Source organism: Amblyomma maculatum, chromosome 8 (genome assembly GCF_055883805.1).
Source record: "Amblyomma maculatum isolate TAMU_Amacu chromosome 8, ASM5588380v1, whole genome shotgun sequence".
In the NCBI taxonomy this organism is placed as follows: domain Eukaryota; kingdom Metazoa; phylum Arthropoda; class Arachnida; order Ixodida; family Ixodidae; genus Amblyomma; species Amblyomma maculatum.
The window spans coordinates 100,760,147-100,786,595 of NC_139351.1; the positions used below are offsets into that span (position 1 = coordinate 100,760,147).

The window sequence follows — 26,449 nt, forward strand, 5'->3', positions numbered from 1 at the left end:
ACAAACATGTTTACACACACAGAGAGAACACAAAAAAAGAAATAAATAATACATGAAATGACAGACGAAAAGTATTACGGAAAGTAAGCAAACAATGAGTAGCATCACTTATATACACAGTGAGAGAATTTTTTAGCACACCAGGAAATAAAGAAAAAAAAAAGAACGGTAGATAGAAGATAAAAAAAATAACTGACATTGATTATAGTAATATAGAAATATACATAAAATAAACAACCCTTCCAGGCGCAACAAGTGCATGGTACTTAAAACACAGGCTAGAAATACAGAATAATACAATAAAGAAGTAAAATTGAACAAGGGGCAGTAAGATTCGAATATAAAGTTTAAAGTTGAAATATAAGTAAGAAACGGATAAAAAGTAGTTCACGATACAGACAGCATTGAACAGGAGAAAAAGCAAAAAGTGAAGTAAATACAATTTAAGGCTGGAAAGTGGGAGTTTTAAGTGATAAAGTACTATTTAGAATACAACGCTACAAACATCCAATGTAAATGAACAGAGCGAGTTTTGGAAGATGTCAAGGTGAGGACAAAAAGAGTTAAATAACCACTGCATCCTGTCCAGAGGGGAGTGGGAATGAAGAGGAGAAACCTGAAATGGTCTGAATTCCCTCATGCTCTTTCGCGGAACGCGCAGTAGGATGTACTCTAAGAGCTGAGGGCACATAATGTGGCCATGAAGGAGTTTGTACAGAAATATGATATCAAGTCTGATACGACGGCAGTGAAGGGAAGGAAGATTCAGTTGGGTGCTCCTGGTGGAGCGAGAGGGGGAAGTTGCGCAAGTAAAGCGATAATGAAATATCCGTAAACATTTTTTTTGTACTCTGTCAACCTTGTCCAAGTTCGATTTGCAAGTGCCATTCCAAACAACCGACGCATACTCCAAGACCGGCAGGCATATGGACAGGTACAGTTTTAGGAACGGAAGTGGAGTATGGAACTCTCTCGAAAGTCTGCAAACGAATCCGAGTGTGCGCATAGCCCGCTGAGCAATGCGGTTAGTGTGAGAGGAGAAGCTGAGGGTGCGGTCAAAAAGTACACCAAGGTCATTAATTTCATCAACCCTATCCAACAGCACAGAATTCACAGAATAATGGTAGAGAAAGCTATGTGTTTTACGAGTAAAGGACACAACCCTAGTTTTGGAAGAATTGAGGGTAAGTCGATTCATCGCACACCAATCAGAAAAAGCAGATATGTCCGATTGCAACAACACGCAATCTTGAAAAGAATGTATTACCTTGAATATTTTTATATCATCAGCATAAAGAAGAAACGAGGAGTTCTTTATCGCCGAGGAAACATCATTAATAAAAACGGAGAAGAGAAGCGGGCCTAGTACTGAACCTTGAGGAACTCCACTCGTTGCAGGGTAAACGAAAGAAGTCTGTCCATTGACACTGACAAAGCAGAAGCGATCAAGGAGATAGTTGCGTAGGAGGGCTACGAGTGAGACTTCAACGCCAGAGAGTAGAAGTTTTTCAAGAAGTAGTGAGTGAGTAACAACGTCGAAAGCTTTGCTCATATCACAGTACACAGTGTCAACCTGACCCCTCTGAAGGACTGCTGCAGAGGCATACGTCATAAACGTGACTAGGTTGGTAGAAGTAGAGCGACCCGACATGAAGCCATGTTGATTCGGTACTATGATATGTTTGAGATGGAAGGAAAGTACGCTGTGCAAAGCTAATTCGAAAAGCTTAGAGGTTGCACATAGAAGAGAAATCGGACGATAATTGGAAACATCAGATTTGTTTCCAGACTTGAAGACAGGAAACACGCGTGCCATTTTCCACACGCGAGGAAAGGCAGCATTTTTTAAACAGTTATTAAATATTGCAGTCAGTACTGGTACGAAGATATAACTGAAGGCTTTTATTATGGCAGCTGGAATGCCATCAGGTCCAGGAGACAAAGAAGGTCTCAGACGCTTAAGACTCTCACTTATCAACTCCTCGTCAAAGAGAATGGAATTAAATAGTGCACCAGATGGGAGGCAAACGGAATCACAATGTGGATGTTTGTAAACGGAGGAAAAATGTTGTGCAAAACTGTCGGCAACATCCCGAATTTCCGAACCCTGAGAGTCAACTAAGCTGATACTTAAATCTGATTTAATGGAACGCTTGCGAACGTAACGCCAGAACTGACTAGGACGATTTGAGGCATTCCTCTCTAAAGACTCAAGATAGGAGTCGTAGTCCCGCTTGTATAAGCGTTTGCAAAGAGAACGCACACGGCGAAACTCATCTGCCCAATTGTGAAACCCAGGGCGTTTCGCCTTACGATGGGCCCGTTCCTTGAGCTTTAACGCCGTTATTAGTTCCCTTGAAAACCAGGAAGGGAACTTCCTACGCGTAGGAGTATGCAAAGGGATGTACCGACGCATACCATCAAGAACTATTTCTGTAAAGCGACTGACTTGTCCATCTGAATCATTAATGTCATTTAAAAGGGACCAGTAATAATAAAATAATAATAAAGGGACCAATAATAATAATAATAATAATAATAATAATAATAATAATAATAATAATAATAATAATAATAATAATAATAATAATAATAATAATAATAATAATAATAATAATAATAATAATAATAATAATAATAATAATAATAATAATTACTATTGTTATTATAGTGCTGCAGCACGAAGACCACATGGTTGTCCCTGCACATATTAAATAAAGATTGATTATTATTACTATTATTTAATTTATTTCATAAACATTGAGTCAGTGCAAGTAATTGGCATGCCAAAGCCTCATAGGGTTTGAGCGGTAGACCTTCACTGGCAACGGAAACATGGACACGTAATCGAGTCATCATTAAATATTTACACAGAGAAAAAAGATAAGCTACGTCTCATACCTAAAAAAAAAAAATGCACAAAACTGTATAAATCTAGATTGCGGAGTGAATTCTTTTCATGTAGAAGTTCGCGAAAATCACAGATCTTATCGCAACCTGCATATAAATGGAACAGATATCTAAACATATCTCCCAACATATAAAAACTTCTGTACCATATCACAAACTTGTGCTTTGAATGCATTTCTTCGCACTCATATCGCTGTTGTTATGACCCATAAATCTAAGACGTTATGTGGAGAACTGCTAAAATTGTACAACACTCTTAACATTTTATTCAATCGCAGATTTCAACATCTCTTTCAGTTTATATTTTGTTTTATCCTGAAGAATGCTAGGGGTCAACTTGTTAAAGAAAAAATGGAACTAAAAAACATAACAATTTTCCCATATGTTGTAGACCGTAGAGGTATGCAGTATCTTTGCTTAGGTCGAAGGCGTCGGAACATACAGGGGCTCATACTTATCATTCCAAAAATGTTTAAGAACAACAGTTTTTATGAGAAACTGATAAAAATCTGGCGATGAAACTGCTTTAAAAACATCAAAATTGGAAAAAAAAAATGTCCAGATCATAATCTACATCTCTTTAACGATGAGAGCAGAGTGGCATTAGTCCTAACCTTCCAGCGAATTGCACAGTTTCCGTAAACAGTAATCATAGCCAAGCATTTTACGCACTGAAAGCGGCGTATAGTATTTAATACTGTATTATACGGACGAGATGGCACGTAACCTTATGCAGACAGGAGAGATGCTCATTCCACAAAACGGTACAGTCAAAGTGTACTAATCCCAGATATTTTACATTAGTTACAAAAATCAGAGGCTTGAAATAGCAGCGATAGCAATCAGATTCATGCGACAAGAAGCGATAGTTAAGACTGACCATTTTAAAATGAAATATGAAAGCAGATAAGTTTGGTTTTTGATTGGTTAACAGTGATCAAACTTTTTTGAAAACCAGTCCGTAGCGCAAACTGATGCTCCTTGAAGAGAAAGGGGATCTGAATAGTTAGTCGACTGGACTGTGAGGACGGTGCCAACAGCGTATTGGTACAAGCCTTCAGGTACAGCACTAGCGAGGTCATTCATGTAGATGCTGAAGAGCGCGTGTCACTTCTGACACGCCCTATAGCAACGCAATGCATTTTCTCTTGAAAAAAAGATTTTGAAAAGCGCAAGGAAATCACCACAAAAGCCAGATATGGAACGTTTACCTAATAAAATATATATGGCAAACGCTATCAAAGACCTTGCTAACATCCAGAAACAATGCACATACAACTCGGTTACATTCAAGTCATTAGTTTAACATGTCAGAAAAATCCTCAAGTAACATTGATGTCCATTTACCTTGTACAAAACAATATTGATACGGTGATAGAATTTTATGCCTATCCATTGTCAAACTTGTCATTGTCAAAAATAGATGCTTTCTTATTATATTTGCCATGCAAGCAAGGAGAGAGATATGGCGATAGTATTCGTTTTTTTTTTTTTGCGCGCATCGTCATTGTGAATTGGGGTAACAATGGCAGTTTTCAAGTTTGGCGGGATAGTACCACTTCATGTGCTGCCATTCAACTGCAACCGTATGTCGAAACAATTCTGCAAATCATCAAGAGAAATTCCATCAACCCCCACAGATTTATTCCACTCAAGGGTGAAGGCCATGGACCTTAACTCGTTCTCTTTAATCAAGGGCAAACATGCGGATTCTGATATGCTGGTGTTTAGGCTACATTAATGCAGTTGTGTTCTGCCCGATACTAAAGAAAGTAAGTTGTTAAAGTCATTTGCTTTTTTTAGAGCGCAGCGCTTGGAGCCCATTCGTGGGTTTCGCGTCGGCGTCGGCCTCGTAACCAACTCCTCACCCCTTTCAGTCCCCTAGCTCAGTCCCCCTCTTCCTGCGTGGCGCCGACCGCATTTGTTATCTGATTGCTGCGCGCGCTGCCCCATTCGCCGCAACTTATATCCCCCCGCCCCCCCCCCCTCTTCCTGCGTGGCGGCGAAGGTGCTCTCCGGCTGCCGAAACGCCGACTCGCTATCAGCGGATCACGGTGCGTGCATCCCAAGCCGAAACTCAGAGTCACGTTCTTTTCACTCGCTAGCGGCGTCAGCGGCATCAGTCAGTCGCTGCTATCTGTTCGTCGCGCAACGTTCCTATGGGCCCACGCTCTGCCTCCCGCAACCTCCCGATAACTTAATTGCTTTCTTCATTTCTCCGACCGCAAAGCTTCTTTCATAACAGCCAAGAACTGTAAGTGGAGTGTTTCTTGAATGAATACCTGTGAAAAATTAAAAATAATGTTGTCTGTAATTGTAAATACGTGTCTTGCTCGAATTCTTCGCCTCAATCTATCAAAAAGGTGAAACAGTTGATGAGCTGCGCTCAAATTTCGCATTAGGAAATAACGTAATCGTGGGTAATGTTTTTCTTGCAATTCACTATATTATCACGTGGCGCGGGGCTGTGCCCGCCCGGCTGGTTTCGTCTTCAGCGGCATGGTCATGTTCACAGGGACGCCCTGCTCCTCCATCAGATGTCATGTGGCGATGACAATACTGTGAGCAGGAAAGAACACACAAACTTTCTGACCAGAAGCTCTTACCATAATCGTCAAATCCATGCGTCAACTCGTGACCAAATATGAAGCCCATGGTTCCGAAGTTCAGGGAGCTATGCGGGAAATCAAGCAACAGTTAGCAGCACCTATAACAAGGAATAGTAAAGTCGGTAAATGATTAGTAAGCACATCCACACTTACGCCGGTAGCCCGTCCTGGTAAAAGGCCGCTTGTAGGATTGCGGAAGGGAGCACTGCAACGAATTCGTAGCCCCCGCGTTTACTCGCCTTGGAAGCTACTGGGTATACATATAACACTGCCGTTGCTACACACAAGATGGCTTTTCGATTGACCGTAATCTTGGTCACCGTCTCAATCATAACCGGTACTGGCCAGTGCATTAACAACAAACCAGCTGCGTCCAAATGTATGTTTAGGTACATAGGCAAATCTCACAATATCTGCAGAATTTGCAATGCAGGAAATTGTTTTAGTGATATCGCAGTTTTTTTGTACATTATAAAGCTTTGAAGTATAGCGGTTATCAATTTAACAAAAAAAGATTAAAGAAAAACAGAAACGACCTAATACTTCCGTATCCAGACTGAGCTCCAATGTTTATTTGTATGTATAGATGTACGGTAGCAAGAAGGTAGCCACTGACTCAGAAGCCAAATTTCAACACATTCAACACATGAAGGCGCATTCTAATGTAGAACATAGGCACACGAACCGTCACATATTCCCTTGGCTCCAGCTTCCTTATAACGGAAAGCAAAAGGAACACCGCAAGAATACAGCGGGACAGTACTACGTCTCGCAATAGTTAGTAGTTCTTTCATAAATAACTGTCATTTGATTTTTGCTTATGTAGCCGTCGTGCTTGTAATGTTAGCTGGAATGGTTCTCCATTATATAATGTATATCTGGAGCTACTAAACAGTGCCCCCCCCCCCCCCCCCCCCCCGCCCCTTCCTTTCATTCCGCAGGAACAAAAAAGAAACCAGAGTTCTCTCCGAAGTTCTGCTTTTACTCCGAGCGACACAATTGATACGAAATTATCAGTAAGTGTTGTTTAGAACACTTCCCAGCAGAAATTCATGCTTATATGAGCACGAATAGTACCTCACTCCGTTGTGAACCTGAGCGTTATACCTTTACCTTGATTGAAGATCAGCCTTACCATTACTGTTTACTTTGCCTGAGATCCGCACGATAAGAGGACGCCGAGAGTAAAATGAAAATTCATGAGCTACTTATGTACAAACGACGTAACGTCTTACCGTCAAATGGCGACACGACACTTATGCTTTGTTTTAAGCACATCACTAAAAAGCTGTTATTTTGTTTTTTGTAGGCGCCTCTCGAAAACTGACTGGACATTTTGTCTGTTCAGTTTCATGTGCAAGCTTTTATGGCATGCTGTAAATCTCACCCACGTCGTTCGCTTCTGGATTGTTAAAAGCGTTCGCCGCAGCTGGACCCCTGGCCCACCTGCAAAATTTAAGATAAGAAAAGAAGTAACACGCAAAGACGACCAATGAGAAGAAAGAATATGAGAAAACACCAGCATAAAGGTCGTATTTGTACTTTTTTGTTACGCTAGGTTTCGCCTCGTCGCGTAGGCGGTGGCCGGTGGGCACAAATGGCCCTGAATAGCCGTTGCCTAGCAACTGTTTCAGCCGAGCTCCGCCAGGTGGTGTCGCCGTCGTCGGCGCCGCGCCGCTGCCGCTCGTTTCCGCCAGATGCTTTGCTGTTGTTGCGTTGGGATTTATGGCGCATAGGCAACCAAGGCCATCATGCGCCAAACTCAGAGTTCTTGTTAAAAATAACTTGTTAAAAGCAGTTCTTGTTAAAAATAACTCAGAGTTTGTTTATCAGCGTCATTTCTTTTAAAAAATCAAAAATAGAAGAAATTTCTACAATGGCATTCTCTCCTAGCAAAAGACTTGGGTGAAATGGAATGAGTTTATTATAGAAACACGTAAAACGTTTCCACCTGATTTCCTCATATTAGGTGCATGATATTAAAATGTGGTTTACTGTCAGTTGTTCATTGCATGTCTCACATGTAGGTTTTTCTTGTCCGAGGAGTATGGAGTTGTTTTGCCTTGTTGCAGAAGCAACACTCCGACGCCCAAAGCGAGACCTTGGGTGTCCCAGATACGCCGTGCACGTGAAGAGTCGTAGCTATGGTCTCCTCATAAGTCTTTTTTTCTCAAGCCTCAGCCTAGATGATCAGCGCAGTATGGTCAACCGGACTCGAGAGATGGCTCGGGTCCACGGCTTCCTGGACTGAGGAGGCTGCCCACCTATTGCTGAATATTTCACGCCTGCTCTGAATAAATGTTTCTCACTCTCTCTCTCTCCACCGGGAATCGAACGTCCATCCCTCGGATCCCCAGCTGAGCGGTTTAACCAACTGAGCCACGCCTGTGACTGTGAGTAGTGCATCTTAATTCTCCTTCTCTAGCGTGAGAATGATAGTAGTGATGATGATAGGCTAGTCAGTGGCGTATTGCGGGCGAGCGTGTACTCAGCAAGAGCGCTCACTCGGGCCTATCCTTTCACGTGAGAGGGTGATATTATAATCAGTCTGCAATGACATTTGAATTCACGTTACCCCTATGACACGCAGGCACGTCCATACGGCTCGGTTGAAGCGTGACTTTATATGTGGGCTTATGCTCTCGCGTCATATTCTTAAATGATTAGCTTAAGTGTCCCCAGTAATGTAGCACCTTACACTGACATGGCAGGACAGGGGAACAATGTAGTAGGCAATTGAAGGTTCCGCCGCTGCTTTCGCAATTCAACTATAGGGTTAACCAGAGCTCAACCACAGCAAACTTTTTCCCCCTCAACTATAAGCACTCTTCTCAAACCTCGGTTGAAGTCCGAGCCCATCAAGCACCATTGCGTGTTTATCTCTTTTTTTTTTTTTCTGAATAATGAAATAATGCGACGGTGTTAATAAAATGCAAAAATTTCTTCCTTTCTCAAGCCGATATGCAAGCCGACTTATGAAACAGAAGCAAATATATATATATATATATATATATATATATATATATATATATATATATATATATATATATATATATATATATATATATATATATCCAACTAACTGTCTATATCATACCTGCAGTGATCGATAATCTACAGCAATACAAATATCATTTGCCGTCGTAAATTGCTAGGTAAATGGTAAGCTCCTCGGGCTCACCTGAGAGATCTGTTGAAAGGTCGGCGTAGATCCGTGAGAGCAGATTTTTTATAGTTCTCTCTGAGTCTAATGAAGAGTTTCAGAAATGGATCGGCGGGATTTAAGGGGCCCAGCTGCAATATATTACCGTTCTTACTTAACCCGTCCTTTAGAGCTTCAAACGATGAAAAACTTTCGCCTCACATTTTTGTAGATCCCATCGAGGTACTTGGTATCCACTATCCAGTGAGGGTAACCAACCTTCGTCTCCGTTCCGTTCAACTGTCAAAATTAAGATCGATAAAAACGCCATGAAATGTCACTCCCGACTCGGAACTATAACATCGTGTGAAGTTAAACATATTGAAGTGTTTTGTTGTTTTTATTCCATATTTCGTTTCTAAAAATTGAATAGGCGCATATTCATGTGTATATACCAGGATACAACACAACGGACAAGCGGGAAGCTGAATTTTACCGTAGACGAAACGGCGCTTGCTTCGTGTATTTAGCGCACATAAATATAGTAGATACGAAGACTTATTCGAGCAGTATGTAGTTACAGAAGGCAACAGAATTAAGGTGCAATACCTCACCTTGTGGAGCGCTTTCTCTCGAGTAACTTTATCCATCCAAGTGACGCTCTTTATTCGATTGCGAAACGTTGTTTTAATTTCTTTGACAAGATTTTCTATCTAGAGGAAAACAATATGCACATATGGGAAGATTTAGAGCAACAATTAACTGAAGAAAAGCAAACTAAAGTACTTGCAACTTATTTGCCGGCTTAGCATGTTTATTTTGGCTAGCAATGTTTCTTGGTAGCCATCTAGGATTACCGTAAAATCACTGTCTTTTTCATCTTTTTTTTTTGTTGCTCAATATTGTTACTTTTTCCACCAAACCGCTTATCAGAATCATGCACTATTTTCAGAATAAAATGCAACCGTGCAATAAAGGCAACCGTGCTAGTTTGTCGCACTTACGTGCGGGAACAACGCTTGCCGATATCAGCATGGCCATTGCTATATCGCACAGCAACATTGCAATATAGAGAACATTTGGATTTATATTTACTTGCAACACGAAAAGCAGATAAATTATAAAGGACACTGTATAAGCACCGTAAAGCATCCCGGATAGTGAGAGGGCAGCAATCCTGGTCGTTATCAAGTTCTTTTTTCCTGTTTCGATGGAGGCGGAACCAAAAGGAGCCAGTCTACTTTGCTATATCAGTGCACGTTAAGAACCCCAGGAGGTTTATTTTATTCTGAAGTCGTCCATTACGGTGTCCCTCATAGTGTCCCTTGATGTCCCCACGGTGTCCCTTGAACGGAATCCTACACGCCGTACAATTTCGCACAAACACAATGCGCGTACTGCTCTCAAAAGGAGTTCACAGCCTCTGGGAGGAGTCTGTGGCTCTCTCAGTTTCGATGAAGCGTAGAAACATACAGGAACTGTGGCCTATGAGCGTTCAGAACTACTTCAAGCGGTTTCATTCATGAAATCACTTTATAGGTTTCTCTTTCGTACTTTATGGGTAGATTTTTGATCGATTGTTCAAAGAGGAATCAGCAGCTCAATCTTGGAAACTTCCCCCTGTGCAAGGGGTTGTAGTTCGAGCAGAAATAGCACTTCGACTGCGTTCTATCTTGGGAGTTCGCAGATCGCAATAAAAACATTGTCGAAACTTTTTTTTTTTCCTGGGTACTTTTTGCTGCTTTTTATCTGCGTCTTTAGTTCAAGTAGAAAATGTACTCGGCCCGAAATGCACACATTTCGGGACACTCAGCTGAAACTGAACAGGTGTAAATCTTTTGTTTCCTGCACTGATGCGCCGAGTAATACTTCGTGCGAATACACCGCTCACTCCTCTGAATCGTTAAAGTTATGCTCTGGGTAGTACTGACACTTATCCGTTAAGAAAAAAAATTGGAAGGAGCACTTTAAACCACTATAATGTCTGGTGAGGCGGAAGCCTTTATAGCGCGGGGAAAACGGCTGAAGCGGATTTTACGCGCAATACATAATCTAGGTCTTTTTTATTGGTTCACAGGATAGTGGAGGCGCATTATTTGTCACACTTCTCCTGCGGACGCCTGACCCGTGCCGTAAGAGATAGCAGAGCCATGCGGGGCTGTCTGGATGATTGACAGCTATAGTGTGACAGGTTTAGCCGACGGATGGACAAAGGTGAGTCATTAAAGGCTTTCACCTTTATACAATATATTGTCACATATTTCTGCACGTTCCCAAGAACGGGCAAGAGCTGAGTAACGTGCCCAGAAATCTGTCTCGCTGCTTTAAGTTCAGCGGTGTAGTAGAATAAATAACCCGGAGCAGCTGGCCTTTATGACAGCAGGCCTGTCGCATGCAAGACCTGCCGAAATGTCATCGCTTTGACACTCACCGCTGGAGTCGATGACAGCTGCTAGGAGGTGGTTGTATTTTTGGAACCTTCAGCGGCTGATTTCATTGCTTTTAAATTTCCACACGCAGGCTTTAGAGGATGGATCTCCTAAAAAGGTTTGCTAAATACGTGCTTATGATAACGCAAATTACAAAAATAAATATCAGGAAGTCCGGTCTGCTGGAATAGGGGCGCCGACCACAAATTTTAAATCCAATAATGGAAGTTATCTTCACCACCAATCAAGGAGCAATTCATTTATGATGGATAAGAAGGCGCAGACGGAACGTGGACACAGAGAAGAATACAACAAGACAAGCGCCGTTTTCACAACTGGTTTACTGGGAAAAATACGAACTCTTAAATATGAACAAGTATCTAATCGACAAAACCGTGCTTTTGTTGTTTTCTTCTCTGTGTCCACGTTCCGTCTGCGCCCTCTTATCCATCATGAACAGCCTTCAACTAGCCCAGCTTTCCAGTTTTCTGGGCAATTAATTTAATATTTTCTTCATCTATGGCACACAGAACAACTGGATACGGAACGACGTTTCTCAGTAGACTCTTATATTTTTCCATTAAGCTGTTTCAAAGCGTAAATGATATTTTACTCACGCTTTCCCTTGCTTTGGAAGTAGACTTGTGATTAACAAAGAGGTAGCCAACTACTTCCATCATGTACGCTTTCAGTATCTTCACGCACTTCTTCCAAAGAGGAATGCCTTTCTTGACACCGTAGGCAGCCCTCTTGAACTCTTCCTCGGCCCGGCGGAATTTCTTGGACGCGTGGGTTGCCCACGTTTGCATGATACGCCAGCCAATGTAGTTGTACAGAGTGTGTCTGCAACGAAAGAAATTGGCTGGAGTAAAACTAGTGCTTACAGCTGAGCTGACAAGGGAGCTTGAACGTTTCTTCCTATCCTACAGCAGGTTGTTTATATATAGTCATTAGTAGCCTCCCAGGAGCCAGATGATACTGAACTGAGCGAGTTTTGAAGACTTCGTGTATGGACGGTAGCGCAAACAGACAGGGGCGAGGGAATTGTGAACGCACGCACAAAGCACGTACGCCGGTAATCTTTCGTTTTCCTCAGTAGGTTTACATTAGTATATGAAAATATAGTAACCTATTAAAATATAATAATATTCTGAAGGGACATTATACTGACGTTTTCAAAAGCTTTTTTCTTTTTATTCTTTAGAAAGCGCCATCCCCAAATTAACGAATACCCGGCTGTGCAGCTGAGAAATACGGCAGAACCATTTACAACAATTTTTCCACGTGGTTGTCTCGGTTTCTCACTGATTGCCCGCGTCTGCAAACAGTGATGTCGTGGACACGAAATACAGTTAGTACAGTAGCTCTATGCAGCTCTATGAACACAAAGGATGCTGCTCCGCTTAAGGCGCCTGTAGAAAGTGACATTAACTAAGATGCAGACATCTTGCTAAACTATTACTGAACGTGTCAAAATAGCTTGAAACACGAACAAATAAGCTAAATAAACGCGGTGACCTCTACCGCAGGTGCCAACGACCGGTTTGGCTGTAGTATTGCTGCTAATGGCAGCACCTCTACAAGTATGGCGGCGTATTTGGTTGTGTGAATTTTATTTTGAACGCATTTAAAAGCGAATCAAGCAAGAATAAGGAATAAAAGTAGCTGTAATTTTTTGAAAGTGAAAACCTAGGCTTCCTTAAGTTGATACGAACACAATATCTGTCTGTATGACACTGTGGCAGTCATCAAACGTGGTATATTTACTTCAGACGCTCCAAAGAGATGTAATCTTACTAGCAACGAAAAGACACAGTATGGAGCCACCATCTGCTAAAAGTTGGCTTTCTTGATCAATATAAAATATAAATTCCTGGTTAAACCATGAGTTGTTCCCTCGATACTGCCACGAAGTGGTGAAACCTACCAGAATATTTCAATATATTTATACTCGTCTCTGGCAGTAGACTGTCCTTTAATGTGCATCCGTGAATCAAGATGCAACAAGACAGACTGTATTCGGGGTTCTCGGATAACGTTAGTCAGCACGAAGCAATGCATCCAGAATAATTGCTTTGTCGTTTCTATTTCAACATAACACTCATAGAAGCAGGCCGTTAGGAAGTGTGGTATACAACGTTCACGCTACTGAAAAAAATGTATGAGGCAATAACCTCATATTTTCTCTCACAATCTCACTCAATTTACGTAAGAAATCACATACAAGTCGCATATAATTGCATATGGTCTCATAGTTTCTTGCACATTATCATAAATTATGTAAGATATTTTATGATAATGATGTGCACCGTATGAGAGTCTATGCGATTAGATGCGATTTTATAAGGTTATTGCCACGTATAACTTTTGGTTTTTCAGTAGACTAGCAGAAGTTTGTCTCAGCCTAAGTCAATCCGTATCGGAGCCCTAATGTCAGCAGACAGATAGACAGCATAACAATCCTTGGCAGTCAAGGTGGGCTTAATCACGCTTAGTGCCCCCTGATAAATTAAGCGGAGTGGATATTCTCATGCCGCTTGGAATCAATACGCCAAGCCGGGCGTGCCAGCGGAAGTTCTAAAAGCTTAAGAACACTCGTATGAGCTTGTAAATGTTAAAGGAGATGAATCACTTTTCAGTTTGGCTAGCTTGACAACATTCCTAGGGGCTTGACAGCATTCTGTCACAATGGCATAAGAAGTGGAGACGTCCATAACTAACGTGTCCACTGTCTGCAGAAGCTTGGTAGTCGACTCGAAGTACGGAATGGACACGATGGAGACATTCTCGTCAGGAGTAAGTGTTATGTTCACTGCCCGGAATTCTCTGTTTAGAAGGCTCAGCAAAGGAAGCTGCAAAAGAAAAAAAAAAGTGAAAGGCGAGGATGAGAGGAAAGCGAAGTAGACAATACCATTGTTGTTCCACGTAAACACAAAAACTAGTGGCAGCTACATCAATTTGAAGAGTGCGATTGAAAGGACCTCTCGTAATGTGATGCTAAATTATTTAAGCAAAATCGCCAGCAGACGTTAGTGGCTGACAGAAATCGTGCAGAGAGACGAAAAGAATAGCATTTTTAAAGAAAAGCAAGGAACAATGATTTTGTTTGCATAATAATAAACTTTCAATGAGCGGCGCTACTCCTTTTGAGACTGAGAGCATATGGTCTGGCCGACCTTTTACCATGCCGGAAGACGCGGTGGCCCAGCATAGATGTATGCCGCGATAATGCTGCCTTGGTTGCAGGAGCGGCACAGATATAAATCCTCGATTTAATCCACCGGGCGAGCTTGCCTGCATGGCCTATAGGTCTAACGAGCGTGACCCGGTATTCAAGGTTGCCGGTGGCTTCTATCCCCATCTTCGGTAAGCTGCTTAAGCTGGCAGCTTTTCCCAAGTCGGCCATGACATGCGGTCTCGTGACGAACATCTGATCAATCAGAGACCGGCTACGTCGTCTACCTGTTATCTTCTTGCAGGGACGCTTGGTTTCCCTCCTAGTGGGGCTTCTATACAATGGTTCAGCTTAACTGGTTCAACTGATTGGGACAGGTGGATGATGACATGTGGTCTGATAGCGGCACTCCAAGTGACACCGAGTTTTTTCGTAATGATTCAATTGATCGTGGCAGGTGGCCACATTCCCCTCCGCCTAGAAGCCGTTGTCTGTATGTGTCCCCCTCTGGCCCACCTCACCTCTGGCAGGTGGTGACGGACATGCAATCCACCGAAGGGACATATTGTGCCAACTGCTGAAACCATGGCCGGGATTTTCATGTCACCTCACCTTGTGTTAATTTAATATGCGTACCGGGTGTCCAAGCTAACATCAGCCATAAGAAAAACATTTAATATTTGAGGCAGGGAAGGGAAACCAGTTGCATCAGCTGCAACCGTATCGCGCATCAAGTCAATTTTAAAATGAGTAATTAAGATATATTTCTACGTGACTAAATATTGTCATTAGACAATAAATGGGATTTGCAAAGTTGGACAGCACATTCAGGAACTCCCATCCAACTATCTGCGATACGGTTAGCCTCATGTGTATATATATTTTCCAACTCCAAAGAAAGCCCGCGAAGTACAAATAATTGCTTTAGCGCTTTGCGCATCACGACCGCGTTGCTGTCAACCTTGGTTTGAACGAAGAAAAACAGCTGCGAAAATTACTCAAAGGCCACGTTACATAGGCCGACATGTTGGAGTTGGTAGCTGCAACTCGCAGCTCTCACATGTGCGCGGGCTGTCTAACGGGGCGAAGAAACCGCCGAAGACATTTCGGCCTGCTGCTGCTATACACCGGGGCTGTAGAGCCCACACCGCAGCTGATTTTGTTCTCTCAAACCGCGATGGTGATCAGCACATGCGCGCAGATGCGCTAGTCACATGATTTTTTTTTATTGTGAAAGCACTCATAGGCTCTAGCCTTGCCTTTATTTTTTTGCACTTTTCCTTCATAATGGGGCCTCTCTGTTTACATTTCAGACCCGTAATTTGTTCTAATTTGTTTCTTTTTTGTCTAAATGGTTTTTCTTTAAGTTTTTTTATTCGGTATGGTGTGCCCCTTTTCTTTTATATTCAGTTGAGTTTGTGCCTTCCATAACCTTCGGTTCGCTGTGGGCTTTCTCTCACATTTGTTAAGGCGAAATCCTTTAATGGCTCATGCTGTCGTGGACAAAATGTGTCCCGTTTTTGCGGCGGCTCTGATTGGCTGAGGCGGAATGACGTCATAGAGGTCTCGACCAATCACAGAGCGCCAGCATAGTATGCTCGAATGCGTGCCTTATACAGCCATATGACAGTCAATGGTCAATTGCTAATTAATGACTAATAATGAACTGATTAATTACTAATTGATGATCAATCACGGAATCAATTATTTGATCTTCATTCAATTATCCTGTGATTAACTACTTTATTACTACTTAATTATTTACCGATTATTGCCAGTTGCGTAGCAGAATGCGGCACTCAGGCTTTCGCCTTGCACTATTTTAGTCTCTTAAGTCCTTCGTCATTTTTATTTTATTCTTTATGTCTTCCGAGTTTCTAATAAGGGACACGTGATTAACGCCACTTGCGAGAGGCATGCTCGAAATTTTTGTGCCATGGACGCTTCCGGACGCCGGGTTTTGTGCTAACGAGTCATATAAGGCTTTCGCCTTAACAGCTTCAGTGTGTGTGGAGATTCTGGCAAACACTTTGCTGTAATGTAGGACACCCTTCAGTCAGTGCGTTTTTAAGTGTCCCATATCTTTAAATACGGCTTCACTTACGCCCTTAAACATGGACTCCAGCGCCCGGATTGATTTCCTCTTGCGTATTTCCCATTCATCCCTTCTTTCTTCTGCGGGGGCAGCCCTCTGTAAAGAAAGCCACGATTGCGTAAAAAGCGAAGTTATAAGAAGACGAAAGATGTTTTTAGACAGGATTGAGTCAGCATGACATTCTTTTTTTATTATTTACTCACCTTCGCTAGTTCTCTTTCGAAGCAAAAAATGTCTTCAGCAAGTGTATTTGCTACATCCCAGCTCAAAGGAGGCTTCATAATGTGCAGCGTTGTTTGTATAAGTGTTTTGTACGCCTTGACGCGGTATCTGTTCGCGTGTGTGTCCGGGTGCACAAGTTCATTCCGACCGAGGAGGGGAAAAGTGACTTGGTCGAGCTGAAAATACCAAGGAGATCAGTAGCTTGATGAATTGTGGTACTCGATAAATTGCAAATTACCTACCTTTCAATACTGATGTTACTGATTGCAGTAATTAACCCCATTGCGAATTCTTATTTGTTAAGAAATATTTCATTCACTTAAGGGTATACGAACAATGGTGGCATTAAGCACTGTTTAAGAAGTAGAGACGGGGAAATTAAAAATGTGGCTAGAAGGGTGCACTAGGTGGCTATTCGGATCTTAGAGAGAAAAAAACAACAGATGTGACAGGCAAAGGGAAAACAGTTTGGAGGCGGGCACTTTAAGTGCCGCCTTTTAGAGAATAGCGTGGCACTATATATGGCCTTCATCTGCAGTTCCCCTTGTAAATCGCAGTTCGCGTTCTTTATTTATTTCAATAGAGACAAATCGCCAATTGGGTATTGGTGTACGAGGGCACAAACCTAACAACGATATCTGAAAGCACAGCTGCCCATACAAAGTCAAATTTAGAAAAGGGATACTTAAATGCGCGCACCGCATATGTGCTTTGCCCCTTGCTGAATCACTAAGGTCTTCACTTGTGCCTCTGTTATATACCTTTAGCATACAGCTGCAAGCTGCCACAGTGAAAGATGCAAATCTCCGCTTGAGTCAAGCCATAAGAACGAGCCCACGTAGCGTACCGTGTTTCACTCGAAATCCGAGCGTTCTGGAGGGTTCGAATCCCACCTCACAGGAGCAGTCTGAGTTGGTAGCAGCTGTTGCCAACTCGCCCATATCTTGTGACGTCACACAACAGCCGACCAATCAGCGCCCGGCCACGTCACCTGCCAACTAGCGCCTGCCAGAGGCATCATTTTTCTCTCACAACGAAGGCAACACCGGGTTTTCTGAGGATCGGGACGTTGTTGGGCTTTCGACACGGGGAGGAAAGCACGGCCCACTTCCATCCCGGCTAATTCAACGAATTTCCTCTATATTGGAGATCGAGGTGTTGGCGCGAGGAAGAAAGCCTCCCCTTCTTTTCTCTCGATCTATCTATCTCTTTTCCTTCTCTTCTGTTTATCCCTTTTGAATTTTTGACCGCCGCGCCACCATCACCCCGAGAACGGTGCATCGCGCGTCGAAGGCGTCATTTGAACGGCGTGTGTGTTTCGGGAGCTCCCCCGGCCGCATTGCCGGTGTTGCTTAAATTTGGTGGGCAGACTGCGTCTCCGGTCGCTTTGTCGTGTAGTTCCTTCACATGCTCGTAAATTCGTCATGTTAGTGCAACGACAGCTACAACAGTGTTTGGTTTTGTGCCCGTGACGTTTGAAATCTGTCCAAATCTGCACGTGACCAGAAAGTGTCCACCTTTAATAGCTAACCACTAATTATTTCAGGTCGTGCTGCGTTATGGCACGAGGTCTAGACAAGTGAATGTTGCGCTGCGCCACCTAAAGCTATGTCTGACCAACTAGCCCTCCAGTTATGTTGCAATAATTACTAATGAAGTACACACCGGTAATTATGCATGTTTTTTGTGTACAGTTTGCCTGACCAGAAAGTATTCGTCTGTAATAGTTAATAACTAATTACTAATTAAGCACTAATCACAAATTACAATAATTGCTAATTAAGTGTCACTACGCTTAGGCGGGGACGGGGGAGGTGAGGCGAGCATTACCATGGCAACTCGGCGGGCGCTGCTGCGCCTCGGCGGAGAGGAAGAGGGGGCGCGCTGGCTCTTAAGTCAGTCTCTCCTCGGGCCTTGTAGCGAGCGGATGCGAAATAGGCTTTCACACTATCGCACGTAAGAAGACTTAGTGTCGCCTATAGAATTGTTTATGCAACAGAGCTGAGTTCCGAAATGATGTTGCCTGTAGAAAACGCGGTAAAACTAACAAGCCAGTGCGTTGGTTTTCCGAAAATAAAACTGTGGTAACGCACAAGATAAGAAAGGCAACTCTGTGGGGATTCTATTTGAGTGTAAATAAAGCTACAACCAATTCTTAAACTATCGCAAGCGACGCTTAGAGCATTGCGTCTTTGAGCTGGCGAGTAATAAATAATAAATGGCGCAGGACTGAATTATTTGTTCTTTAGCAGACTAGAGATTGTGATTCAAGGCCTTCCATGCTATCATAGCTTCTTTGCGCCCACGGTATTTCACAGGCAGTACTTTATATATAAAGTTTTCTGATCGAAACAGCCGAGTTAAGAAATGAGGACAGTAAACGTGCTTTAACAAAGCGTGAAAAATTCAGAAAATCGAAGTTATACTACATGTTTCAGTAATGTGATCGAGAGCATTATCGCGATACAAGCAAACAGAGCTGAAAGTACCGGAGTGTAGGAATTAAAAAAAAAAAAAAAAACAGGGAAAAGAAAAATAACTCACGTTGATTATGTGAGATGACAGGTTTTGCGAATCTCTCACGATTGCCAACTGAAACAGGGACGAAATTCCAGTCTTGAGCAGCAAAGACTTGTAGTCTCCTGAAAGCACTGTCGGTTCCGTCGCCAGCTCCATTGTGTGTTCCGTATTCGGTTCCTTTAATGGTTCCGCCCGAGTGGTCATATCGACTGCGGGCTTGGCTGGCTCACTCATTGGTGCAATTGACTCGCTGTTGGAATTGGTTGGTGTGGTTGGTGGCTCAGTGGAAGCGGAAATCAACTCTGTTTTCTCTGTCGCCGCCTCCGCCGTATGTTGGGCCGGGTTTTGGAGCTTTCCCTTCATTCTTACCAATGGCCAATCGCCCAAGCCTCGTTTTGCCAAAAAGTTTTTTAGAATGGCCATGCTTCGTGCGTCAGGGTTGCCTGTTTCGGAGAGGCACGAATAAAAGTCAGTATATTTATCAAAGCGACATATTGGTAAGCAGAGAAGAAAAACCTGGCCTGGTGCTTTAGGGAAATGATAACCCCAAAAGCTGTCTGAGAAGAGCAAAGAGTACATTCAGCATTTTGTTTCATTGTTGTTGCTGTGAACAGCTATAACTATAGACGCGGTAGCAGTTTTATGATGGGTGATTACCTGGACCGTTTCACAGAGAAAGGAATCGCAGGAAAAAAAAAGGGGCCGAGATATAAAAGATATAAAAGTCGGCACATCCTCTACTAAATGTTGTTGGATATCGTGATTTAGGGCTCGAGCGGAAACGTATGTTGCTGTTAAAACTATTCTTAGATGCAGACAGCGCTGAGGAGTGTACAATACAAGCGAATTTGAAGACACGTGTACATGATAGCTATAAGAATGGCACAGAATCACATATTCTTTCCTAATAAAGTGACATGAAGACATATTTTAATTTGTCCTCGGCACAAGACAGCTTCAAAGAGGGTGAGAAGCGCCTTACGGTTTGCTGCGCAAGACTTGTATGCGTTTCTGGCTTTGTCTGTGACGCTCTGTGCTTCTTTTCCATTGTCAGTGGCCTTTTCCAAAAGAGCTGCAAGATGTGTTCCATGCCGCCAAAACATTATTTTAGGTATTGAAGTCTTGTTGACATACACGTACACCATTTAGTAGTGCGTGGGACACCAAAATAACAACACACTGACGCGGCAGAAAGATGTGGTTGTTGAAAGAATGTTGGTTAACCAGCGTTAAATACGCAATTAGAAAATTATTTTGAGTCCAATACAATACACAACGGCACGAGGAATTTTGGCATCTCGCCCATCGTACGTGTAGTGCTTTAAATTTGTGCTTTTTTACATAGCTTCCAGGGTTAAATTGTGGATTGCAAATCACTCTTTATTTATGCTTTTGTAATCATTAGGTTCGGTGAATTTAAGTAGTCTCATCGGCCGCAATATTGTTCGCGTTTAATTTATTGCGTTGTCTCTCTCTGCCTTTCTCGTCTTTTCCAACCGATCTAACATGGCAGCAGGTGCATAACTGACGGGAGAAAACATCACGAATATGCAAAAAAAAAAAAAAAAAAGGACTTAAGCTGTCTCTTGCTATACTTCAATTATTATCGCTTCTTCTGCAGAAAGTTTCAATTAACCGATTAATTAGGCCTAAATAGAGACAAGAAACACATCAAAGAAATTCCGCATTACCTGTGTTATCAGGATTGATGCTTTTCGAAGCTCCTAGCCCTATTTCACTAGTTAATTAATTATAACGCACACCCAGCTGCGCTATAAAATCAAGCGCTGAGTTCACACCGTATAAACAATTTGATTCTTTTTTTTTTTTTTTTTTTTGGCTACGTACAATAGAGGGCAAGCCGCCTTTTTCGGAGGTTGTTGACTGACCCTCGCACGAACGTGTTGTATATAAACCTGACAGCTTTCTTTTGAACTTTTTCTAGTTTGGTAATATTTATTGTTGTAGAAGGATCCCATATAATTACCGCGTATTATAAAATTAATCTAATAATAGTGTTATAGGCGAGGAGGCATATAGCAGAAATCGTTAACGTACAATCGAACAGTGATATGCGAGAAGTCAGAAAATTCGAATCTTTGGATTAGAAGAGAAACCTTTCACCTGTAGCATAAGTTGAAGTGGCTAAGAAATTAATAATAAAGCCAAGAAGTTTAAAGGCAAAATTTTTTAAGTATCAGAGAAGTTAAAACAGTGGACCATCATGGATAAAGGAGAATACTACAATGCGCAACTTTCGACTTTTATAAAAACTTTTCATTTGACCACTGCAAGAAGGTGTTTTCTTGGGTGATTGAAAAACTGCCGGAATTAAGCCTTTGCATGAAGATGGAGACACAATGAAAACTATCGCACTATTTCGCTAACCTCGACAGCGCACAAATGATCGCAAAATATTGTTACGTCAATTACGCTACGCCGCGCGGTGTGACTCATGTGAAAGAGAAGGACAAAGTGGATGGGCGAGGACTGGTTCTGGGACAAGCCTTACTTCGACTGTGCCTATGGCTTTCATGCATCTTCGCATATTTTGTAAATAATAAACCCATTCCCCAGTAAAAATATAATTTATAAGCACATAATAACCTCCTCGACGAGAATAGTGCACTAGCAGACGTTCAGCACAGGTATGGGTGAGAATACTCAACTTGCACTCAGCTATTCGAAACAATTCATAATTTCACTACAGAAATCAATGAAGGAAAAAAAAATCAGGTGTTAACAGGTCTTATATGCATGTATTTCGAAAAAAGTTCCCGACAGTGTTTCGTATAGGGAGCTTGTATGAAGCGATGCATGCTGGGTAATCCTCCATGATGTTTTCGTTGGCAGCAGACGATGAAGCACGGCACTACCACTGCATGGTCGCGTAGTGCGCGCAGACGATGCTGGCGCGATCGGACAGGCCGACTTCGGGTTCTTCACGATTCCAACAATTCGTCTGCATGAGGGCGAGAAGGCAAGTGATTCCTCTAGCGACGCCGACTCAAATGGCTCGCACGGGCCAACACACGTACGTGAGAACGACACCTATCCGGGAAAGTATAAAACTCCTTGCTAGAACTAGAAATCATGAATGTCGACGGGCGGCCAGGTCCAGACGCACAGGGCAGTCAGTCGTCGCGTAGCTTGAACAGGTCCGCGTCGCACTTCAATTGCATTTCTTCATAGTGCGCCCGGTTTTCCGGGCACAGCGTCGACGCGTATACGTTCCTCAGGAATCTGCTGACAATTGCACGCACGTAAGGACAGCGCACGAAAAGCAGCGTATTTGCTCGGTGGACCATCGAAAATACAAGGCACTTGCTCAATTCACCCTGGCTGCGCTGCCCGCCGTCTGCTGCCAGCGACATCATGGCGGATTTACCCGGCATGCATCACTTCATGCAAGCTCCCTATAGCAAATTACTTCATAAGCTCAGTAATGTTACAAACACTAAAAAAAATATTACCTGAATTCGATAGCACCTACTAACCTCCACCAATATGGCGAACTGTGTAAAGTCTGATCTAATAATGTACCGCAAATACACAAAGTCGAGGGAAACCAAATAAGTTTCGAGAGGGAGCCTTCGTTTTCTAGCCATCGCATCGAGAAGTGAACTCGCTTGTCGAAGCTTTTGCTAGCGGACTGAGGCGTTCTTTCAACCCTTGTTCGGTTTCCTTTGACTTTGCAGTCTGGAATTTCGGACACAATATTTCTTCCTTAAGAGCTGCACGAATGTCGAGTTGCAGCGCTTTCATCTTCCCATGCTGCTCACTTTTCAGCTTCCAGGTCAGCTTCTCGTCCAGCACCTGAAAGGGCCCGTAGCGAGCCCTCTCTTTTGGAGTTGGGTGAGCCTTCTGCCACCCGCTGCAGACGAAACTGTAGAAATCTTCGCAGGGGTCTACGTGTCCGTTCAGAGTCTTCCTTATTTCGTCCGCTGAAAATCAAACTAGCACAGTATTAATACAAACAAACATTCTGGATTCGTGTTGCGAAATTGGCTGCTTTTTTCCTACGAGAATATCATGCCTGTGACCTGCTTTAGCGGCCATGGTGCACTGTGCACTGAAATAAGTAATCATTATCTTGCAAAAATGGAAAAAATAACATTTGCTTTCTTTAAAAAGTTGTGATGTTTCTAACGGATCACTGTGCCGCTTCCAAACGACTGACTCAATAGTATTGTTGAATCGACAAAAAGTCTTGCAGTGTTAAAACAGTATCCTGCTTGAAAGCATGAATTATATCACTGTCATTTATTCTGTAGCGTTAAACGACGTACGAGAATCGTAATGTCTTACTGCATCGTATTTCAAAGAAACTGTAGCGAAAACCTGAGTCACTATGTTCCACCCAAACTAGTCAAAGATTGCTTTACTTTCGCTACCCTTTTCTCGCGTGAAAGATGACAAGAGCGTTACCTTTCTTTCTGCATACCCCTGACGTGCACAATCGTGCCTTTGGGTTACCTGAAAAATCGTTGCATTCAAGAACGGTTACTCCAGGACCTTTATACTACGCACAAATAACTGACATATTCTGCGCAAGAGCATTAACTTCGTTCTCGACGGGACTCCAAAATATTCTACAGCATATCTTAATTTCCACTTGAACATTTCATCAAAGGAAATGCTGTGCTCAAGGAAAAGGGCCGGCTAAAGGGAGCGTCCCGTCAACTACATGCTTTGAAATAAGCCTTTGGTCCCTTAGTTTGCGCACGGCAAACCTCTTTCCAAAAATATGTACCCTGCCAAACGTTAAGGGGCTAAATTCCGAGAGAGAGACTAACGTGGGGACGAACCGTAGAATATCAGGAGAGGAAAATCGCGTGATAGACCCTTTACCGCAATTTTTTTTTTTTTTTTTTTTTTTTTTTTTTTTTTTTTTTTTTTTAGTGCGTAAGCAAGCAATACTACGCCAGGTTTCAGCCCTTCGAGTAAATCCGGCCTGTAGCCACGTTTGACGTTTACAGCGACCGCAGATGTAAACCTGGTCAGTAGCCACGCCGCATCGCAGAAAGAAGAAGAAGAAAAAGAAGAAGAAGAAGCTATGTCGGCTTTGCTTACGCAACCTGCCGGGTTTATCTAAAGGTAAACCCCAGCTAATTGTTTTTCTTGAAACACATGGTGCTATCTAAATTCAGTGAAAGCAGGCGCTGATTGACTCTTCTGAAATAAAAAGGGCTTTCAGGGATTTGCTGGGATTGTTAGCTGAGAACGGTCGTCAATAACTTCACTGTGCCTCTAAACTTGCTTCCTGAGAAGATGAAAGAGTTAGAGCAAAACTCTATGTGACCTTCTGTCGCTGTCGAAACACTACGAGCTTATATGATTCTTTGTATACTTCGGCAGCGCTTAGCAAAACGTTATGACAATGGCAAACAGTAGCTTTCTTAATACTGCTTTTACCTACCAGCAACAAACAAATAAAAGTGCGGACTGCGATCTTTGGTTTCAAGAAGTTATAATTTTCAGCTGCTAGCTACTATGCTTGATAAAAACTAACGCACAGAAAACGAAGAAAATAACAAAATATTTGCAATTGCAAAGTGCCTGCCAAACTTGAGAGTAATGCGCATAGAGGTTGTTTTGTTAATAAAATCACCATTTTAGCACTGTGTGTTTTAAGGCCATTCGCAGCTTGGTGAAAAGGCATCCCAATGCGAAAACTCCCATGCTCGGTTACATGTATTAAAGTTGTGGGAAATAAAAAATGCAAGCGCTACATTCAAAGGACATTTGTGCTTCGTATGTAAGGTATTCCATTCCTACTCCGGATCATCTGCATTTGGGGATGGTGATGGTGTGTTATGCTATAGGGTTCACTCTGCATGTGGAAACGCCGAATGGCTAATACTTATGGTGATGTTAATGTCACGTTCATTGCCGAGTATTAGGATGATTCTTCACAGAATCACAGAGTTTTGAGTTTTGGAAAACTACTTTTTCGGTTCGTTCAGTTTGCAGTTTGATTTATGAAATAAAGGCAATAGAATTTTTTATAATGGTCAATTCAGACGCGAGCCTAGTTAAACGCCATGAGTGCTAATTATGTTATGTCAATGTTCCTATATTCGGGATTATGGTTGTGAGTATGTTTCCCTCTGGTTTGTTGTCATGTGTGTGATCGATAATTTTATTAACTATACTGTTTCTTCCAGCTTCCGCAGTGAAGGTTTGCGCCAAAAGAACGTGGATTTTTCGCGCATTTTTCGGAACGTCGAACACGTCTAGGTCGTGCATTGCAGTGGAACGCCGGCCATCTTTGGTGACATGAGTATTCTCGTGTGCCAACCATGGGGCCTGCAGAAGTTTTCCCAGAAAATGAAATAGAAAGACAATAGGGGGGGGGGGGGGGGGGTGAGAAGAAGCGGCAGTAATATTCGCTAGACATCACCGTAAAAGAAAAGTCACGGATAAAAGGAGTGCCTTTCGGAAAACAACAAGGGGGGGGGGGGGGGGGATTGTAGCGGATAGAGTAGTTGAATTCGATTTTTAATGTTAGTAAATGTGCGCAACTGCGGCTTCCTTCATTGTGCTGAAAATTGTTTGGTATAAAGAGGTTTTCTTTGTGTGTGTGTGTGTGTGTGTGTGTGTGTGTGTGCGTGCGTGCGTGCGTGCGTGCGTGCGTGCGTGTGTGTGTGTGTGTGTGTGTGTGTGTGTGTGTGTGTGTGTGTGTGCGCGTGTGTGTGTGTGTGTGTGTGTGTGTGTGTGTGTGTGTGTGTGTGTGTGTGTGTGTGTGTGTGTGTGTGTGTGTGTGTGTGTGTGTGTGTGTGTGTGTGTGTGTGTGTGTGTGTGTGTGTGTGTGTGTGTGTGTGTGTGTGTGTGTGTGTGTGTGTGTGTGTGTGTGTGTGTGTGTGTGTGTGTGTGTGTGTGTGTGTGTGTGTGTGTGTGAAATTAGGCGGTCAACTTGAAGGAATATTTAAAATGCAGAGTTGTGACTTTACTTTGGTGACCAGGTCGAACTTCGTATATTTTCTTGGCTTAATCTTGCATTTTCTGCAGAAGCACAGGGAACGCTAATATTTAGACTCTAAATTTCATCGTTTTCTGACCTTGACAGCAGAAAAGCTCAGCTCATCTCTTTGCACAGTGCTTTCTCCAACTTAAAGGAAATCATTATTTTTGCGGTGAACGAACTTCCATAGTCGTGAAGAAGTGGTCACCTATCCATCAAACAATGTCAGTTTGTTCTCAGTGGCCCTTTGCGGAGACGTTTACATTAGGTGCGATTTCGATAATTTCTAGCGCGCCTGGCGTTCATTCAGATTGCCTCCAAATTACTGAAGTTTGCATGAAAATCTCAACGGAGCTTAGTTCCTTTAGTCATGTTGTAAACGA

At 42.6% G+C, this 26,449-nt stretch overlaps 1 protein-coding gene across 1 annotated transcript in view; it reads right to left on the bottom strand.

The window, feature by feature from the left end:
* LOC146181987 (neprilysin-1-like) overlaps positions 1 to 23,042 on the bottom strand; it is a 31,437-nt gene extending 8,395 nt beyond the window's left edge. Inside the window, exons 1-13 of the mRNA XM_084575876.1 lie at positions 22,885 to 23,042; positions 20,085 to 20,174; positions 19,127 to 19,545; positions 16,564 to 16,758; positions 16,370 to 16,456; positions 13,812 to 13,942; positions 11,708 to 11,933; positions 9,276 to 9,374; positions 8,884 to 8,961; positions 8,701 to 8,813; positions 6,907 to 6,965; positions 5,673 to 5,724; positions 5,517 to 5,584 (exon numbers count right to left, since the gene is read on the bottom strand). Of these exons, the coding sequence (XP_084432002.1) occupies positions 5,517 to 5,584; positions 5,673 to 5,724; positions 6,907 to 6,965; positions 8,701 to 8,813; positions 8,884 to 8,961; positions 9,276 to 9,374; positions 11,708 to 11,933; positions 13,812 to 13,942; positions 16,370 to 16,456; positions 16,564 to 16,758; positions 19,127 to 19,525 (1,507 nt within the window). The 5' untranslated portion in view covers positions 19,526 to 19,545; positions 20,085 to 20,174; positions 22,885 to 23,042. The remainder of the gene's footprint in view (positions 1 to 5,516; positions 5,585 to 5,672; positions 5,725 to 6,906; positions 6,966 to 8,700; positions 8,814 to 8,883; positions 8,962 to 9,275; positions 9,375 to 11,707; positions 11,934 to 13,811; positions 13,943 to 16,369; positions 16,457 to 16,563; positions 16,759 to 19,126; positions 19,546 to 20,084; positions 20,175 to 22,884) is intronic.
* Positions 23,043 to 26,449: the final 3,407 nt, after the last annotated feature.